Below are 21,016 nucleotides of genomic sequence, written 5' to 3'. Positions count from 1 at the left end.
TAATCTTTACAATTTTTTTTTAACACATTTTAAGTAGCTTTACAATATCTATAAATATTGTTGTTATACTATTTAAGACAGTTTGTTAAATTTAAGTTTCTACTAAAAATGTACGAAATTTTTTTTATAAATATCTTGTAAAAATTTAGATAACCTGGAAAAAAAATTCAAAAAATCTTTGGCAACAACGTTTTTTTAATGTTTTAAAGTCTTGTTTTAATTTTTTAAATATAAAAAACTACTACCAATAAAACGCAATACATTAAATATTTATGTATTATTTTTTATCTTAAAACTAAGTATGTTAAAAAAAAATTATTTTGTTATTGTCATATTAATAAGTAAAAGTTATATACTAGTTAGCTTTCGCGTAAATTAAGCAGTTAATATTTATTCATACATTAAAAACTTAAAACTAATTTGTGCGTGTAGATTAAAAAAACACTTTTAGCAGACTTTATTTTATTTAACAAACCTTTCATAATATTAAAATTTTAATTTTTATTATTTAACAGTAAAATACAAAACTAACATGAGTTTAGAATTCTACTTTTATAAATAAATTAGTATAATAAATTAATAAAAATTTCGGATAACTTATTTTCGCTTACTGTATTTCAAACTTTATTACAAATATAACATTAAAATGCACATACTTAAGACAGTATAATATTTTACAGTTAGAATACAAAAAAAAACACTTTTGTAAACTTGAAGATTCTTAAAACTAAAAAAAAAACTATAGTAATTTTAATTTGTAATCAGTTTTAAACTGTTATTTCAAAAACTTATGAGTGGAAGGAAAAAAAAGTATTTATTTGATTATCACGTGAACTTTTAGAACAGAAAAATAAAATATTTTGCAGAAAAAAATTGACGACTTAAAAAAATTCAAACCTAAAATCTTTTTTTTTCAAATTGACAATTAGTTATTTAAAAATTGACAAAACAAAAAAATTTATTTCGTATAATATAACTATAAAAACTTGTGAACTTATGTTTAAATTAACTATTATCTAAAGAAATTAAGTTTTAATTACAGTATAGTATAAATAAAAACTATTGCTTTTATTAAATGATGAAAACTTTAGTGTTATACAAATATAAAACTAAATAACAAAATGTTTAACAAAGTTTAACATAGTAGTTAGACATATTTACAACACAAATAACTTCAAAAAAAACAATGTTATTTTAATGTGATTAGTTCTAAGTAATTCTAATCAAATAAATATTTTAAACTATAAAATTAAAAAAGAAAAAAGTATTAAAAAATATTTAAGTGAAATTTTATTAATAACTTTTATTTTTAATATTACCTAAGTAGTTTTTGTAATATACTTTGAATTAAAAAAAAAACTACGTTAAAAGTTAATAGGGTAAAGTGATTTTAAACTATTTTAAATTATTAAATTTAATTTTTTGCAGCAAAATATTTATCAGTAAATAAATCAAAATTTAAAAACTTTTACTAACGTTTTACTGATAAACTACTACTTTTACAATATATATGATTTTCAACGAAACAAACCACCTTAGTTATATTAAGTTTGAAATAAAAGCTCAATTAAAAATATCAAGTTGTAATGTGATAGTACAAATATTACAAAATTAAAACATTATTTTAAAAACAAAAATATACACTAAAAACGCAGTCATCAAGAAAATAGCGCCCGATAAAAAACGTTCAATTTAAAGACTTATGATGAAAAATTAAGCAGTACTCACAAACAATTAAGAATTTCCGCAAGACACACATAATTTTTAGAAAAATTCTCTCTTAACTTTAGCTATTATTTTCATATCGAAAAAATTACTTTGAAATATGACGTCACACACGAAATGTCAAAGCTCTACCAATCAGAACGCAGGAAATTCTTCTTATCAGCAGGAGTTTTCTGTTTCTTCGGATTTTTTACTCTCATCTTCTGGTGACACTTGTGGTGTCTAAAAAACAAATTAATTAATTAAGTTTCAAATAAAGCTTCTTATAATAAAAACAAATTTAATATAATATTTAAGCTACAATAGTGTATATTATTTATTATTATATATTATTGTGTATTATATTACACCATTTTATTGTTCAAGTATTTAAATGTCACTTTAATGTTTCAGTGTTAAATAATTTAAACTAAAAAAAAAATCAAAATGTATATAACTAACAAACTAAAAAAATAAGCATTTAAAAAAATAATATGTAAAAATATTTTTCTTCATATATACACAAACTTAAACAGCATTACTAGTAAGAAACTAACAGGTTTGTTATTATTAGGTCTGCTTATACACTGGATTACGTACGACTTTTTCAACTTTGCCTGCTCAATTGTAATATCGTCAGTTAGAAGTTTACCGCTGAAGAACCACCTTTGGCTTTCCAGCTCGATATTTTCCTGTATATCATTGTTAAATATATATTAAATTATATAATGCATGAACTTGCTTCGTTAGGATCTGTACTAATACAAACTATTAGCTTGAAATTTCGAATATTTATATTGGTTATAACTATAAAATACTTTAATAAGTGCAAACTATCTTGTTTAAAAGTTCAGTTGTCATATTCAAGTACTCGAAGCACATAAAAATGAACAAGTTGACAGAAAATATGAAGAATCAACAAACCTGCTGTTGAAGTCTCAGCTTGGCGACACCGATTGTATCCGACGGTAGAACGAGAAGTTTTACCTCGTCTTCACTCGTCAAACGAACTTTCAACTGTCTGCTGTTTCTGTGGCATGATATATATATGATTAATAAACTTTTTGAAACATGTATATGAAACAACTATACTTAATTTTTACATAGGTAAAACATAAAGTAAAAAGGTAAAGAAAACTTTTGTTCACAGGTCAGTACTTTTTGGAAACGATAGTTTAGTTTAATAGAAAGTCTGAATCACTAATGATTTGTTTCCATAGCTTAATTGAGGAAGAAACAAACAACATTTTTTATTTAGTTATAACTGATATCTAGAGTTTCTTGTTAATAGATTAATTAACACAGAGTGAGCTTGTCTGGAAAAAAAATTAAATCATATGGACTCAAAATTGTTTGCAGTTTTTTAATATACAAAACGCTAAAAAAGTTATAAGAATTTTGTGAGTTAAGGACATATATAGGTATACAACATTTTTTTTTAAATATGATCTTACATTTTGTTTTTTGTGTCTTGTCTTTTAGTTTTACTTTTTATTTTATTTAGTTTCACTATTAAACACATTTTTAATGTGTATCACATATCGTACATAAATTTTGTGTTTTATACATGCGGTTGAAATTAAGCTACTAATAAACACAACTCATAAGAAACAAATGTCAGTATTTATTAGACAAAAAGTTTATCATAAATTATAGTAGTTTTTTATTGTCAGTATTGGTTATATTTTCGGTTACTTTATGATATTCACTTTGCGAAAAAAAGTTTCTGAAAATATTTATTAAAACAAATAAATTTGTATAAACATACATTATGAGATAAAGTTTACAAAAAAACATTCAAAATTTTAACATAAGTTCAAATAAATCATAAGTTGAAAAAGAACAACAAAATATTCAAACCTAGAACGATTTCAATAAGAAAAAAAAGCATATATTAAATTTTAACTCTAGTAATTAAAATTTCAGTTGATTTTGTAGTAGAGTAAGTTTTATTGATATTTATTTCAGTTTACCTTCAGGGCATTTACATTTGGAAGAAGTAAAACAATGAAAACTATTTTAAATAATGCATAATTTTTAAAACTATTTATAATTTAATTAAATTTAATTAAACAAGCGCAATTTTATTTGGTAGATGTCTTTATAGTTTAATATGATATTTTATTTTTAAATTTTAAAAGAAGGAAACACAGAAACTTTCAATAATAATTTAAATTTGTACAGTTTGTAAGTAAGTTATTACCTATTGTACTATTCATTAAAGCTAAAACAAATTTAAATTACTATACCTTACATTTAGATAAGTTTAACTTTTTTTTTAATTTAACATTTTCATTTATTTAACTTAAAAACATAGTTTATTGGCCAAAGCTATACTTTTATCAAGATTTAAAACTTTAAATATTTGTACAAGGTTTTTTTCTTTAATGCAATTAATTTTCTTAATTTTACAACAAAACAAAAATAAAACTTTAAACTTAGTCTGGTTTTGAAGTGAGAAGCTCTCAAGTATTTTTATTACTATTTATTTAAACTAAACATTACATTAGTCAAATTAATTGTAATATGCCTGTAAAACAAAAAGAGAATAAAAGTTTTAAGGTCTAATTTCAATTAAATACACAACGATTTTTGAAATCATGTGAATGACAAAAACTATTTTGTTGGTACAAAAACAAAATTTATTAGTGAGCAAAGTTCTATTCTACAAAGTTTTACAACTTTAAGCTTCAATTGTTTATGAAACTTTATAATTTGTGTTTAACTAATAAGAATAAAAAACTACTTAGTCAAACTAAAAATTCAAAAAGCTACTTCTCTTTTAAAAATGTGTAAAATTTGTGCAAACTACAATTAATACTAATAAATTTTTGAATTGTTTTATCATAATCTGCGTTTATTAACAATTTATAAAACTGGTAATCAAAAATAGGCAAAAGTTGTAATTTTAGTAGAAGCTTTAAAAGCAAATTCAAACTTTTTTTCAAGTTTTTTATACTTTGTAAGTACATTTTTTTTTAATTCCTTATCTGTATTAACAAAATTTAGCTTTATTAAGTTTGTAGTTTAAACTTCCAAAACTGATGCAACTGTTTAAAGGTATAAATGACTTTTTAAAAAATCATATAATAAATTATAAATAATAATAAAATTATAACTTAGGTCTAAGTTTGATACCTGTTAATTAAACTAATTCACTAATTCAAATATGAAGATTTGAAACAGGGTTGCTATAGATATTTTGAAAATATTTCATAGGTTTCCTGAATTTTTTCCAGGTTTTTGAAAGAAAAAGTATTTTTGTCCATTTTTAGTATAAAATATAATTTAAGGTAAAAAACTGTCTTAAATAGTAAAAAAGTATTAAAATAAACTGTAGAATTTTTTAAACGTGTTTAGATGATTTAGGTTTTAAATTATTAAAAATAAGTTATATGATAGAATTTTCGTAACTAATCTAATTTCAATATTTTGCATGCAAAGTTTGTTTATTATTTAAGTTTTTTTTAGGTTTTTTTTTTTTTTGTTAAAGTTTTGTGACAACTTTGTATATATAATAACTAGTAATCTAATTATAAAAAATGATACGTTAGATACCTAAGTGTAACTGATATTTAAGTTTTAACACTAGAAACGAAAAAAAATTAAACAATAAAACTATAAAGTTTTGATAACATATTGTACCACTAAAAAAGAAAGAGAACTTACTTTCGTAGACTAAAAAAAATTATAATCAGTTCAAGCTAGCTTAAATGGGAGCTTTGAAAAAAAAACACATTATAGTTGCCACCTAATGCAAAGTGATTATTTTTAACTAGAGAATATTTCAAACTAACGGATCATCTGAATTTACAGGTTGAAGTTTGTGGGGAAGCTGCGATTGAGACACCTTGCGGTCATCTTTTTTCACAATATTCACTGGTAACGACAGACAGTACACCGGTAATTGATAGTGGTTGCCCAACTCATCGTAACAATCCATCAGTGTTCCTGTTGATTTGATTGGTTGTTAGCTATGGTTGATTCTTAAAGAATAGTTGGTTATTATTAAATCATATTGCAGAGGTGCCACAAATCAAGCTGAGAAAAAATTCCTGATTTTTCCTGACTTATCTATTTGATTTTTTACTAAAACTTTCCTGACTTTTTTAAATCAAACTGTTAATTTAGACTTATTCTAAAAAGCATAATCAAACACTTGAAACTATATAAATCATTTTATCTTAATTTTATACAGGTTAAAACAACAGTTTTTTTTTGCTGAATTCATCATCTAACTTCCATTACATCACTTAAACCATCTGTGTATTATTATTAAGTAATTTTGTAAGTTTCTAGGAAAGTTGTACAATTTTAGAATGACTTTTAAAATTTTTTAATTAATTTTTTCATCAGCTAAAGGCATTAGAAAATTAGGAATTTTGTAAATTTGACATAATCTGACGTTTTTTCTAATTTTGTCAAATTTCCTGACTTTTCCTGGTTTTTGTCATTTTTTTTAGTCTTTCCTGACTTTTCCTGAATTTCCTGACCTTGTGGCAGTCCTGATATTGGTTACTTGTTTCACGAAGGCGTACTATTTGAATAATAGAACAATAAATAATATACTTGAACTAGGAATATATTTTTTAAGAAAGATTAACTTACTAATTATGCTTAAGTATTTAAGTATATTATCTGCAGGTTGGTACTTATATTCAACAAGCAAGTTTTAGAAGTTACACATCTAAACTAAATATAAAATTATTTCTATTACAAACTTATTAAATGCTGTTAAACTAAAAATGAATCCTTAAAACTTATACTAGTAATACTAAGCTATAAATTATGTTTTTCTCAAATTTAACAAATATCAATAAAATAAATCAGTTTATATTCAAACTCAGCTACTTAAAAGTTATAAAACTTGAAAAAAATGGCTTTAAAAACATTTATAAAAAAATCAATATTTAGAAAGCTTGTAAAATGTTAACCGAAAGACTCAAATATTCTCAAATATCAGCTGCAAAGTTATTTAATTCGCTTAACAACATACTCAAGCTATTATTTTTCAACTAGTTTAAAAAAGTTTAAGACTAGGCGTAAAAAATCACTTAGATACAAAATGTAATCACTAGTACTCAAGTATTAAGTTTAACAGATCGATTTTGTTGATGTATTTATAGCAAACATCAATATTATGGTTGCATAGCAAAAACACAGTTTTCTACTATTTTTAGCACTTTTTATTACTTGTTTTCGTAATGATATTTTCATTAATAAATAAAGTGAAATCATTTACAAAAAATCTGATCAATAATTTTAATTTTAGGTTTAAATTTAAAAACTTAATTATTTGTATTAATAAGCTAATTTGTACTACTAAATCCTAAACTACAAAATATCATTATACAAAACTACTAATGATTTAATTGTATTGATTCAGAATTTTTATAAAGCTCTAAACGTAATTTTAATGTCATAAACAAACGATTTTATTTATAATTTGTAAATGATTTTAAGATTTTTAATTGAAACTAAAGACTTATGCTAATTTAATAACAGTAATTAGTATTTTATAGATGAATACTTTATAACTAAAGTGCAATTATTAAGTGAGAAAGTTACTTTACATGTTTCAATTACTTTTGTTAGGTTTTAATACACCATTTTATTAGTTTAAACTATAACACGTTAATTAAAAAAAAATTACAATCGTTTTATATAAATTTGCTTTTCTTAATACTAGAAAAAAACCAAATAGTGTTTCAATGAAAAACTATCAATACTTCATACATAGTTTAGTTTTAATAAGATATTAAAATACACTATAAAATAACAACTTAAAAAGTAAAAAAAAATTACTTTAAACTTTTATATTACTGTAATATTTACTATGCTGTATAAAAATGTGCACAAAAGATTAAAAAATTATCAAAACATTTTTGTATGTGTTGATTTTTGGTTGAGAATAGTTTTGATTATTTTTTAAATTGAGTCACACTGTCAAGTAAGCAAAATAAATAAAAAAATATCACTTTAGTGGTGCTATACATAAGGAATGAAGTTTATAAATTATTTTATTGAATAAAACTCATAGTTGTATAGCATAATTTTAGAAAAATCAACTTTATCTCATAGCAATTTCGTAAGAAAAGTGTAAAACAAGCTTAAAAAATTCAAACCAAAAAACAGCTAGCTTGCAAAGTTACATTTAAAAGATTAAACTAAAACATCTAAGAAAACTTGATAAGAAATTTTTCACGTGCAAAAAGCAACATCAAAATATAAAATATTGTTACGTATAGATATCACATTACTAATATAAAACGTTACAAAGTTATCACAGTATAAGCAAAGTTACTTCAGAAAAAATATAAATCTAAGTAAATAAACTAAAGTTACGATTTAAACAATTGTTATAAAAATAAGTAACTTGATAACATTTTATTTTCGTAATTTTATGTTAAAATAAAGTATTTCAAAAACTTATAAACCGAAGTAAAAATTTATTTTATAAACGTTTTTATCAAAATTTAAACTATATTATAAAAGCAAACATTAAAAAAAAAGCATTATCTAAGTTACTTTTTACAAGTTATCAAAGAGTTTTAGTCGAATAACTATTAGATTTATAAATATAACTGTAACCTAAATATAAATTACTAAACTCAAATTATAACTTTGACAATTTTATTTAAACAATTGAAACAAAAATGTTTATTATGTTCATTAATTAAAGTGAAATTAAAATATTAATGATGTTTTTTTTCACTTCTAAGTTTTAAACTATGTGCGATTAGAAAACATCATTAAAATAACTAAAATAAAACAGTTACCTTTCAAAAATATGAAAACCTAATATTATAATAATTTATTACTGTAAAAATACTTAGGTATAAATAGCTTTAATGATATTTTTAAATGAAAAACTAGGTATATATTCTGAAATATTTATTGAAAATAACTAAAATAATTTACAATTTATACTTTAAACTGTTCCTTGTAAAATCTGAAATAACTTCAAAACTTGTTAATAAACTAAAATTATTAGTTAGATAATTTCTAATGAAACAAATTACACAAATTGAAATTTTAGTGTAGTAATATAATTTTGATATTTATCTAATATAACATTTGAATAAGTTATACACAAATTTATACTTTTAAATACAATGAAATTTGTTTCCAAGGAAAAATCTTAAGTTTAGTATGAAGGACTTTAGTAATGTTAACTATAAACTTTAAAACATATTTTATCACAAATTAACTTAAACATAAACATAAAAAGAAAATTTTGTTGTCAGTGTGATTATTAACTTTTTAGTGAAAATTTTGTACTTACAGCCCACAGGACAGAACATTAGGTTTTTATGTATATTTATTTTTAGACAAGGTTGTTTCTTTTCGTTTATATTATATATTTTGAAAAATATATACAAAAATTGATAAAATACAATCCAATTTAAACTACTTAAATAGAAACTTTAATAAAAACCCCTGTAAACTAAATTTTTTGAAAAATTAAAAATGAACTTTAGTTATAGTAACGGACTTAAAAGATAAAATAGATTACATCAAAACTATTTCAATACATACTTCTGAAACTGTATACTTGTAAAAAACTATAAGTTACCATTAGGAAGGGTAATATTAGCACCACTGATAATGGCTTGGGCGAGAGCTTGGTCTTTGCTCTCCATGGCTTGAACTGCTGCTCTCAGGGCATCCCATATCTCCTTACGACCTGAATAATCATTTAATTATTATAAGCCTGTAAAATTTAAATTAAAAAAAAACACAATAACTAAGAAGAATACTACCAATTTTTGTTAAAAGTAATTTGATTATTAAATTATTTTTATGTTGTTAAATACAGACTAAAACTGGTACATAAAAGTAGAATTTTTACGCAAAAAATAAAATTTAAATTATATGAAGTTAAAAAAGGGTGGTTTTAGTTTTAATTTAGTACTTGTTCAAAGTTTTACTGCATTATTAAACTGTTTTATTTTCAATTACTAGTTATAACTATAATATGACTTAGAGTGAGTAGATTAAAGTTACATTTTTTATAAACTTAAACAATTAGTAAGTTCAAAATAAGTTTAAAAACAGAATCAGATCTTTTAATTTCTTTTTTTCGACTTCAGAAGAAAAATAAATTTTATTAAATATTGTATTTTAAATACTAAACACTAAATTTTTACTAAATTTTTTCTTAATCTATTGTTATTTGCGATTACAATTAATATAATTGCAAACTAAACTGCTAATCATAAAAATAATCTATGTTTTCTTAACAAGTTCTTAGTTAAACAAAAAGTATAAAGAATTATAACAAGATTAAGAATCAAAAATTTAGGTTACATGACAGATATTTGAATAATTAATAAGATATATTCTGGCTCACCAAAAAATCAAAGTAAACAGTAAACAAAATATATGAGAGTATATAAAACAAACTTTAAAAAACCATTATATTACACATTTTCAAGGTAACTATGTTTTTTTCAATAAATTAAATAAATTTCTAATTCTTTTCCGTTAAATTTTGTTATCAATCTTAAATAACTTGCAGTAAATTTGGTTTTACTTTGTTCAATTATTTATACTTGATTCTGACTGTAGTTTAGTTGAATAAATTTTTACTTGCTAATAATTCAAAACAGTAAGATTTGTTTTTCTTTCTTTAAAAGTTATGCAACAAAACACGATGAGCATTTTGACAACAGTTTAAATTATTCTCAATTTTTTTTATAAAAGTAGTGCTTTAACACTAAACAAAGTATTAACAAAATTGGAAAAATAAAACACATAGGTATAATAGCATGGAATTCAAAATAAAGGAACTTTAAAAATTAAACATTTGTTTATATTGAATTACAAAATGACAAATAACAAGCAACGAATTATTTTGAAACCTTATTTGAGTTAAAAATTTAAATATAATTTAATTTAATAAAACTCTGACGGTTGTGGTGGATAATGCTCTACTGCGACTATCTACTATTATTTTTCTAAAGAAAGAAGTATTAATTTAAAAATTTTGTGCAAGTGTCTGACGTACTATTTATTAACAAATTTATTAGATGCGTTTTGTATCAAAATATTCGAAATCACTATGCTCAGAACAATGTTTAAATTAATTTTACAATTAAACATAAATTTTAACATATATTTTAACTGATGTTTTATAATTTAACCTAGTTTACTTGAAATGTGTTCTAGACTTAAGACAAAAAACTTTTTTAATTACATAATATAATTTTTAATATAATGCTATATAAACATTAAGCGCGAAATATGTAGCTATTTAGATAGAAACATGAAATAAAAACATTTTTTTACAATGAAAAGAATATAAAAATAAGTCAAATATTTCTGTAATCATTGCTTGCCTAAAAAAAAATCAGAATTTATATAAAACTAATCTTTATTTATTATTGGTTTTAAAAAAATCATTTGAGTAGCAACTCTTAGTACGCAAGATATAGTTTCCTACAAAAAATAAAATAAGCACCGAAAGAAAATCATATGTTTATTGACAGCTTTTATGGTCTAGTAAAAAATAATCTGCTTATAAACAATAAAAACTGTGGTTTTTAACCAACATAATACTTTACAAGTCTCAAAAATTTGGTAAACAACATCTAAACAGTTTTGTAACCATATCTATAATTAAAATTTTATAATAAAACAAAATAATTCAAGTCTAAGTAATATTAAATACCAAAAAATTAAAAGGTATACGTACAGTTATTTAAATTTAATATTATCCGATTAAATTTCATAATACCTATTACATTCAGATAACTATAGCAATAACTAAAATTGAGTAATAAAGTTTATCACAAACAAAATAATTTAAACCTAAATAACTTTTGATATAAAAAATTTATGTATAGTTATTCAAATTTAACATTAAACTAAAAAGACAACCGTCAAAGGCGGGCGCGGTGTCCCAAAACTCGTCCCTTTTGCTTTTGAGTTGCCCGGACGTCAGGGGCACTTCCGACTTCCATTTCGGGTGCTCCTTCTTCAGCGGCTGGTTCTTTCCTATCGCTGCAACAATATTAACTTGAGTAAAAACTGTAGCTTTTTTGATGGATAGAAACTATTTGTTTGGCCTTTTTCAAAGTTAAGTGTAGTTAAATATTTAGTTGAAATATAATATCAACAACACTTTTGGTGAAAACCAGCTTTAAAGAATTAAATTCTGTATGTAAGATTAGTCAATCAAAAAATAACTTAATAAACCTTAATAAAAATCAAAAAAAAAATTAATGTTTCCTTAAAATTTAAATTGAATGAGAAATATCACGGTTTTTTATGTATAAAACAGTGAATGGGATTAAAAACATTAAGTGAAAACCAGCTAAGTAGTAATATATTTTCAATTTTGTTTAAGATCATGTGATAATCATGCAATTAATAACAGGGTTGCCAAATGTTTTTGGCAAGTTTTCGCCGGTTTTCAAAATTTTCTCCAGGTTTTTAAAAGTACACATTTTTGGGTTTATTTTTAGTTTAAAATTAAGTTTAAGGTAAGAAACTGTGTTAAGTAGTATAAAAACATTGAAAACATACTGTAAAGCTACTTTAAATGTGTTTTTTAATAACAAAAAATCTTGATGGTGACAAAATTCTTCTATCTATATGATAGATTTTTTGAGTCAAATTGAAATTTTACTAATTAACATGTGAAAATTGTAAAATTTCCAGGTTTTTATGAGGTTTTTTTTTTCCTAAATTGTCAATTTCCAGGTTTTTCCAGGTAAAGTGGCAACCCTGTTTTAAGTTCAATTTAAAGTTAAAAACTTTGTTAAGTAGTATTTCAAGATTGAAAAGATACTTTAGAGCTACTTTAAATTTGTTTCTTAATAAAAAAATATTTTGATAATGACAAAAAAAAATATCTATATGACAGATGTTTCGTGACATATCAAAATTATACTACTTAAGATGTGAAAATTGTTTAATTGTACAGATTTTTTCAAATTTCTCAAATTCCAGGTTCTTTTAGCCTGAATTGTCATATTCCAGGTTTTGTGGCAACCTTGTAACACAGAAGGCTGGTAACGTAATTTAAAAAAGTAACAATTTATAAATATTAATTTTATTTTAATTATTAAAGTAGTTTTTTAAAACAAAAAAAAAATTAAAAATAGCATATTTTAACAAAATTAAAAAAATATTTTTAACCTGGATAATTTCTGTAACTATTTTGTCTTTCAGACCTGCATATAGCTAGGCAAGCTCCCATAATATTTACCAAAGACAATACTGTACTAATAAAAGTAGTATTTGGCAATATGTGTTAAAATTATATTAGCATATTCAGATGTTAGAATGTTTAAGAAATGTAAAAAAATATTGTTTTAAAGTAAGAGTACACCATGGGCTGATATGGAGGGTCAAGCAGCCATTAAAATTCAAATTTCATAAAAATCTATACAACAAAACTTCCAGCTATGCTTGGTATTAGATTATTATCTCACCAGAATACTAAATACATTTTATCCTTGATAGTATAAAGTATACAAGAAACATATACCATATCCAAAAAATTGTTTCAAAACTTCCTTAAAATAAAGAGGAATTTTGTGTAGTTTATTTAGGTTTCAATTTCGAAGTAAGATTATTGATCATTGTTTAATTTTCGACACAACAATACAAACTTAAATAATTTTTCAAATACTTGGAGCAGTGTCTAAAAGTGAGTTTTATAAACAAGAAATCTAGCTCTTTACAAAAATGTACAAAATTTTATAATCTAGTCACCGAAATAGTCAATAGCCGCTTGTCAGCACACTGTGTAGTATTTACTAAAACAAAAAATTATTTTTTGAGTTTGGTTAAGTTACTTTAAAAATTTATACTTTCATACAACCTTTAAATTTTCATAAAATTGTTAACTTAAAAGTACAATTTTTTTCAATAAATATAAAATTATACTAAATTCATAAGTCTATTAAAGCTTTTCTTTCAAATAGATTTATAAAACTTTAAAATATTCATTTGTTCAAAAACTTTAAGAGCTTAAAAGGTTCAATTGTATACTTACTACATTATCACACAAAACTAATAAAGTTCTTTAACTGTAAAAAAAAAGTTAGATACAGGTAGTATATATGCAATTTAAAAAAAGTTTAATAAACATTTTATAAAATAGCAACACTAACAAATAATGCCAATAGAATAATTAAATAGATAAAAATTATTTTTTTAAAAACATTACTAAATTAAATTATAGGGTTTCTTATGTACTAAAATAAATTTTTACCATATAAGCCTTGAAATATTTTTCTATTTACTAATCAGAATAAATAAAAATCAAATAACAAAATTTATAGGCTAGTGGATAGTTTACCTTTTACAAAACACATTTTAAAAATCAAAATAAAATTTTAAAATATAATCAAATATGTAATTTTCAAATATAATAATACTGATATCTAAAGTATAAAACAAGCAAATAAATAAACATAGTGTTATTTACTAAATAGGCAAGCCTTTATTACAAGACTTTGTGACAAGTTTGGTGAAAATTTTAGTCATAAACGTCAGACCTGTTTGACCGCCGGGAACATAACTGACCAGGTACCACAGCAGTGCAATGACTTGCAAAACTGCAGCAATTGTGGTCAGCACTGTGCTTTTTAAGTACAAGGCAAAATACAAAGTTGAAAACAACGACCCAAAATAAGTGACTGTGAAAATGAGCCTTTCTTTGGAGAATAGCGATTTTGCATGATTCCAAGGCCCAAGCAAAAACGAGAAGCTGTTGATCATAAACAAACTGCCCAAGCTGAACAGCAAAGCAAACTTTCTTGCCTTTAAAAGAAGCACAGGCACGTATATTGTGGACAATGAAAAGCAGAATATTCCTGCCACAACGCAACTAACACATCCAATAAGCCTCTGTGTTCTTGACAAAGCTGGGCATATTGATGAAACATAACTTGATTCGTCCTTATCAGTGCTTTTTGTTCCTGGCATTGAAATTGATACGGATGATTGCATCCAGTCTAACAGACCTGCACTTTCCTCATTCTTTTTACTCGCTGATGAAGATGATAACGAAATTTTGCTTTTCTTCTTGTTTTGCTCAGCAACAAAACTTTTCAATTGATCCATTTTTAGTATTTTTGTTTAAAAAACAGTAGTACTAAAAAAATATTCATTTAATTAGTATATTCATAAAAGTAAAAACATAAAAAGATATCTTAATATAAGAGACTAACTTTACAGTTTACAATAATTTTAGTTCTCAAAAATATAAATAAGTAAAATACAAAGAAACTTTGAAGGTACTTTATAAAAAGTACTTTTTTATACTTATATTTGCTTACAGAGTTTAAAATTAATTTGAAAGTGAAATAAAATTTAAAGTTTGCTAAAAAATTTAAAGTTTGCTAAAAAATTAAAACTTCATTACTATTTTTTTTTTCTTTTGTGAAACAATTATTCTTTATTTATATTAATATTTAATTTAATCAAACTTTATGATATAAATTAAGAAAAAATTATAAAAATATTGAATGACATTTTTAGAAAAATGTAGAATATAATTTGAAAAATGTTCTTGTTTTCACTTAAAGTTTATACCTTATTTGTATACAGAACATATTGAACTTACAAACTTTGATCTCTTAAACCTTAAAAATCTGTATAAATTTTCTTAAATGTATAAAGTTTCTAGTAGACAACCAATTTGAATGGATCCAATTTTCCATGGCCTTTAGTTTTTAATGAAAAACATTTTTTAAACAATTTTTAACTAATAAAGTGTAATCTGATTATGCACTAAATATTTTACACCTAACTATCCAAAACACAATAAAAATAAAATCCATCTTTCTATACTTTTAAAGTAGCTCATGGAGGGCATATTAAGAATTTATTTTGATATTGATAACTTTTTTGAAAAATATAGGCTTTTTCGACATCTAATTAACAGACTTTCACAAAGCTAAAATTTTAGCATATATAATCATATAGTGTACAAAAATAGTGAAACTAAAATATCTAAACAAGTCTTTACAAATACTACAACAATCTAACTAAGTTACACCTAAAAGAAAACTCATTTGATTATTTTTTAATTAAACAAAAACTTTAATTTAAACCAAATTTTTCAATATTAATCAAAAAATATTCTTTTATTACAGATTACTGAACATTTGTTTGCATAAAGATCAAAAGGAAGTTTAAAAATTTTCAATTTGTTTTTTTTGAAATATTTTATTATCTGAAATTAGTATTGAACAAAAGTAATGTAAAACACATACTGCAAGTTAAAACACTTAAAATTTATTAAGTTTAAGGGCAAAAGAGGGGGTAAATTATTTTTATAGAACTTGGTCATACTTTGTATAGTTTTAAATAAGCTGCATGTAGATTTTAAAATATTTTTAAAATTCAAAACATTTTTAAGATACAGCCAGACAAATTCGGAGAGTAAGTTCCTTATAGGAGGAGAAAACTAAGACATCAAATAAATCAAAATCACTAAAAATATATCTTCTACTAGATAAATATCTCAGATTCCTAAAAATTTAATTATCCTTTGATTACAATTTTGATTTCAAAGACTTAATTTCTTAAAAGGTTTTTAAAGACTTTTTTAACAAGTCAAGCAAAAAACTCTTTCTAGTAAATTAATCAATTAAAAAGTTGCTTAATCCAATTTAAAGCATCTTTAAAAGTTAAGCACTGCTAGATTTAAATTAAATGATAAGTAAACAAAAAACTTGAATGTCACTATTGAAGTCTGGTGGTCAAGAAAATTTTATTATACTCACAAATCAGGGCAAACATTATTTATAGAAACATTTTTTTATCATATCATAAATTTTTATTTACTACCAGGTCAAAAGTTTTACAACATACTATTAAATACAGTAAGGACATAAATACAGTAAGGATAAGCTACGCACTAAATCACAAAATGAGTATAATATATTAATAAAAAAAATCAATAATTGAATTTAAAAACTACTTGGTTTTTTTTTATGTAAAACAACTTAAAGATAACCAACAAAACAAAAATTTGACACAAATAAATTAACTAAAACACAGCTAAACTTTGTAAGCTGGACTTAAGCTTCTAATAAAAAATAATATAGAAAATTTTACTATTTTAACTTGTTAGGATCAGTTTTTTGTGGACATTCAACGTGAGAACTCGGTTATTTAGAATTTTCAAATCAAATACATATTTATAAATGTGCAGGAATCTATGTTACTCATCTAATCATTACAGGTCATTTTGCACCAATTTTTGGAGTATTATGTTAAGTTTTTACTAGCAAACTTTCAAAATACTTTTTGTTTTATTGTTTAATTAAATTTTATTGTTTATTTATATTTTTCTAATATAATTTTTTTTTAATTATTTATTATCTAATTTTTTTTTATAAAACTTAATACTTTTACTTAAGTACTGTTTTTTAAATAGTAACAGCTGATTATGAGTTCACACTGATGGCAGTGACCACACAATTAGATTGTTGATGTGTTTTTTGTTACAGCTTTGCATTTACAGATACTTTCTTGGGGATTTGAGTTTCATAGTTTTCCCAGACTTAATGGTTAAGTGTTGAGATTTAATCCTTGTGAGTATTTTCAAAATTATGTGTCCAGGGTTGCCAAGGAAATACAAATTGAAAATTTAGGTTTTTAAAAAAAAAAAGTATTTTGTTTAATTTTTTGTATAAAATTAAATTTAAAGTAAAAAACTGTCTGTAACAAGACTGTGAAAAGGTGTTGTAAAGCTACTTTAAATATGTTTTTTAATTAATGATATTTTTGCTTTCTAACTTATCAAACTTCATTACTTCTCAAGTATTTTTTTTTTTAATTAAGATATTTTAGTGATTTTAGTTTGAAATTCCAGGTTATTTTTCAAAATTTATCAAAATCTAGGTATTTTCAGTTCTTTTTAACCTTAATTGTCAAATTCCAGGTTTTTCCATGATTCAAAGTTTTTTGGCAAACCTGTTTGTTACCAAGCTATTTTTTGAGTTAAAAAAGTTTTATTTTTCTCATTATTGGTCAGAATTGGGTGGGATGCCACAGATTGACTGAAAAAATTTCCTTCTTTTTTTGAAATCAAATTCTTATTTAAAATTAATTCAAAAATACATAATCAATGTTTTAAAATTATGTAAAGCTGTTAATCTTACTAATTATTAGACCCTGAAAAAATATAAATTGCAAAAATTTTTTTTTTGAAAATAACATTAGTAAAATGCAGTTTTTGGTGATGATAAACTTTCTTATTAAGAGCATGTTATATTAAACTTCAGGACTTTTTTTGAAACCCAGTTCTTCAAGATTTATGTCTTGACTTTCCTGACTTTGTGGCAACCCTGTCAGATAGATTATAATTTATAAAGAGATAGGTAGAGTACACTAGTGTAACTTACATGAAGACCTTGAAAAATGACTATCATTAAAGAGGAAAGAGTTAGAATGGTGTTTTAAAAAAACTAAAATATCTGCCCTAACCACAATAAACCCTCTGTTTAAGAAAACTGGTATAAAGTAAAATTAAACACTGTGTATAAATTGCAAATTTGTAAGTTAATAAGTAATACTTAAACAGGGTTTGATGTAGAACACAATAGGTTTACACTTGCTAGTTCTATTCATTCACATAATACAAAGTTTTTAAAGAAGTTAAACTTTACAACTGAAAAACTTAGGATATGACTAAACAGCTTTAGGTACTTGAGTCCATTTTTTTGGTCTAGTGTCCCAGAAACTATTAGAAACTTAAAAAAAAAGATAGTTTTTAATATTAATATAAATCAATTTTCATAAATCACTACAAGGAGAAATTCTAGAGTGATTTTAAATGTCTGCTTTTTATGTACTGAAATTTGATTCATGTTACATGTACAACACCAGGTTATTACAGTCAGGTTAAAGAAAGAGTGACAGTTAAAAATTACTAAATAGATTAAATCTATAACTAGTATTTTATTTTAATTATTTTATTTTTGTTACTGTGATTTAAGATTAGAATTTAAGGTAGTTGATTTAATTTTATGTTTTTTTTTCTTTTATTACAAGTTAGAGGTAAAAGTAAAATCTTGTTTAATTATTTTTTAATCTTATGTTAAGATATTGCTAAAAATCTTTTATAAAATTTTTTTATATATTTTATTTTTCAATTATAAGTTCTAATATTAATTTTTCTTTTCAGTATTTGCTATTTTCTAAAAAATAATTAATAACTTAACAGTTTTGTAAGACATTTGTTTATTTAAATTTAAAAAAGCTGATTGTGGGTTCACACTGGTGGCAGTTATCACACAATTGGATTAATTATAAGTTTTTTTGTTGCAGTGTTAGCAAATACTTGCTTGCGGATTTGAGCTTTATGATTTTCTTTATGGTTTTGTGTTAAGATTTAAGTGTTTGCCAAATGATGTGTCACACAGGGATTTTTTTTTCAGTTAAAAATAGGGGAAGGGAGTGCTTGAGTGATGTTTGCTGGACTTATAAGTTCTTATGATTTAGATATGTTTTTGCTTCATTAAGAAAAATATAGAATAATAAATTTTGCAAAAAAAAAAGTATGCCGCCCAAAAAACTAATTTTAACCCCAAAAATCACATATTTTTGATTTTTTGACTTAAAACAGTAATAAAATCACTTATACATGTCCTAGACTTATAATTTATATCTTAAATAGAAGCTTATACTTATTGACATAGATTTAAAGAAATACTAACTGCTTTTGATTTATTATGACGTCATAATCACCTTAAATATGCAAATTTTGTCTGTTAAATTATGCTTTTTGGAAAATTAAAAAGCATAACTTATTAGTGATTTTGATTAAAAAAAATTATTGTAAAACAAAACTTATCAGGTATACTTACTAGCTTTAAAAACTTAGGTGATGTGGTATGTTTATTAGCGGGGATATTTGATGTCATAGTTCATTTAGCTTTAAGTGTTCAAAAAACCTTAAATAACTATTCAATTAGCATTACAACATATTAACAAAATATTTAAATGTTATGATTTATTATAGGCAAGATAATGTTGTATGGCATTGAACATTTAGTTGATTGCAAATAAAGACTTTTACAAAGAAATAAAGAACATTGTACTGTATCATTTAGTACCAACACTTAACATTATTGCAAAAGACTGATACTTTTAAAAATTTTAGTATAAAAAAGATGTCACATGATTGGTATAATCTAATGGACTATCTCTTTGAAACAATTAGGTAAACATATCACTCTTAAAGATTTGAAAAACTATTATTTAACTTTCTGTAAAACACATCTGTTCTACTAAAAAATTTATTTGGATATAGTTTCTTAGTTAAAAAGTGATAGATCGTTTGTTAAAAACATTCCAATTCCATTTAATTTTACAATAAGAATATAATCTATATACAACTTTAGCAAATCACATTTAGGTGGGTGTTTCCACTTAAAACTATTTCCATCTCAAACCCTCATGAGGTGGTCCATCCTGTAAGTCCCATTATCATTTTTACCTTCACAAGTAGCAATATACAATGTATCTGATGACCCTTCACTAATTAATGTGGCATAATGCTGTCCTTAAATATCTTCATTTTTTCTTTCTGTAAATTGGTGTAAGAAGCCCCTACAATTAATGCTGCATCAGCGTTTGTTGGTAATGAACACAGAGACTGAGAGCACTCATCATCTTCTGCAATAAGAGCACATAGATTAAGAAGTCTTTCCTTGTGGGTATTATCACTTACTTTAAAAAATTCTGGATTGTATAACACTTCAGATTTGTGTGTCTCTTTAAAGTAAATTAACTAAGTACAAACAATAACTTCATTTTAATCAGGATGGGATTTTAAAATAGTATGCAGCACTTCCACGCTCACTACAGGCCCACCCCAGCTTTTACACAGTTTGAGACACTTCTGCACGTATTGATCCCTTTTCTTCCCCTTTTAATTTTTTCTTTTACCTGTTTAAGCTATAAAACATTTTGTTCTGCTACCCACGTTTGCTCCATCCTTTCAGAAATTTTACAACTTTATCAATTTGCTGAAGTTGCATATAGATTCTTTTCTTAATTGTAAAACTGAAGGGGAATGGAATGAATGATCTTTTCTCTAATCAATGATCTGTTACTTTTTCACTGAGAAACCATATCCAAATAGATTTTTTAGTAGAACAGATGTGTTTTACAGAAAGTTAAATGATAGTTCTTCTAATCTTTAAGAGTGTTATGTTTACTTAATCATTTCAAAGAGTCAGTCAATTAGATTTTATCAATCATGTGACAGCTTTTTTAAAGTAAAATTTTTAAAAGTATAAGTCATTTTGCAATAATGTTAAGTGTTAAAACTAAATGA

The 21,016-nt window shown here is 23.6% G+C and overlaps 2 protein-coding genes across 2 annotated transcripts; both read right to left on the bottom strand.

The window, feature by feature from the left end:
- Nucleotides 1-1,516: 1,516 nt before the first annotated feature.
- Nucleotides 1,517-12,962, bottom strand: LOC145842777 (ubiquitin domain-containing protein 1-like). The gene is made up of 7 exons (XM_082950261.1): nt 12,850-12,962; nt 11,587-11,709; nt 9,281-9,391; nt 5,502-5,655; nt 2,629-2,734; nt 2,262-2,396; nt 1,517-1,947 (listed from the first exon to the last, which is right to left on the bottom strand). Exons 1-7 carry the CDS (start codon nt 12,908-12,910, stop codon nt 1,885-1,887), a joined length of 753 nt encoding a protein of 250 aa, XP_082806387.1. The 5' UTR covers nt 12,911-12,962; the 3' UTR covers nt 1,517-1,884.
- On the bottom strand, nt 12,960-14,790 carry LOC145842778 (uncharacterized). Its single transcript, XM_082950262.1, has one exon. It carries the CDS (start codon nt 14,782-14,784, stop codon nt 14,146-14,148), a length of 639 nt encoding a protein of 212 aa, XP_082806388.1. The 5' UTR covers nt 14,785-14,790; the 3' UTR covers nt 12,960-14,145.
- Nucleotides 14,791-21,016: the final 6,226 nt, after the last annotated feature.

Source organism: Thalia democratica, chromosome 8 (genome assembly GCF_965202585.1).
Source record: "Thalia democratica chromosome 8, ktThaDemo2.hap1.1, whole genome shotgun sequence".
Lineage (NCBI taxonomy): Eukaryota > Metazoa > Chordata > Thaliacea > Salpida > Salpidae > Thalia > Thalia democratica.
The sequence above is the reverse complement of the archived record's forward strand: the minus strand, read 5'-3'. Positions and strand labels throughout refer to the sequence as shown.

Coding starts and splice junctions, on each gene's coding strand:
- LOC145842777 (XM_082950261.1), bottom strand. CDS start 12,910: ATGGGAGCTTGCCTAGCTATATGCAGGTCTGAAAGACAAAATAGTTAC. Junction 5,656..9,280: donor TAATATTACCCTTCCTAATG/GTAACTTATAGT, acceptor TCAAATCAACAG/GAACACTGATGGATTGTTAC. Junction 1,948..2,261: donor GACCTAATAATAACAAACCT/GTTAGTTTCTTA, acceptor TTTGTTTTTTAG/ACACCACAAGTGTCACCAGA.
- LOC145842778 (XM_082950262.1), bottom strand. CDS start 14,784: ATGGATCAATTGAAAAGTTTTGTTGCTGAGCAAAACAAGAAGAAAAGC.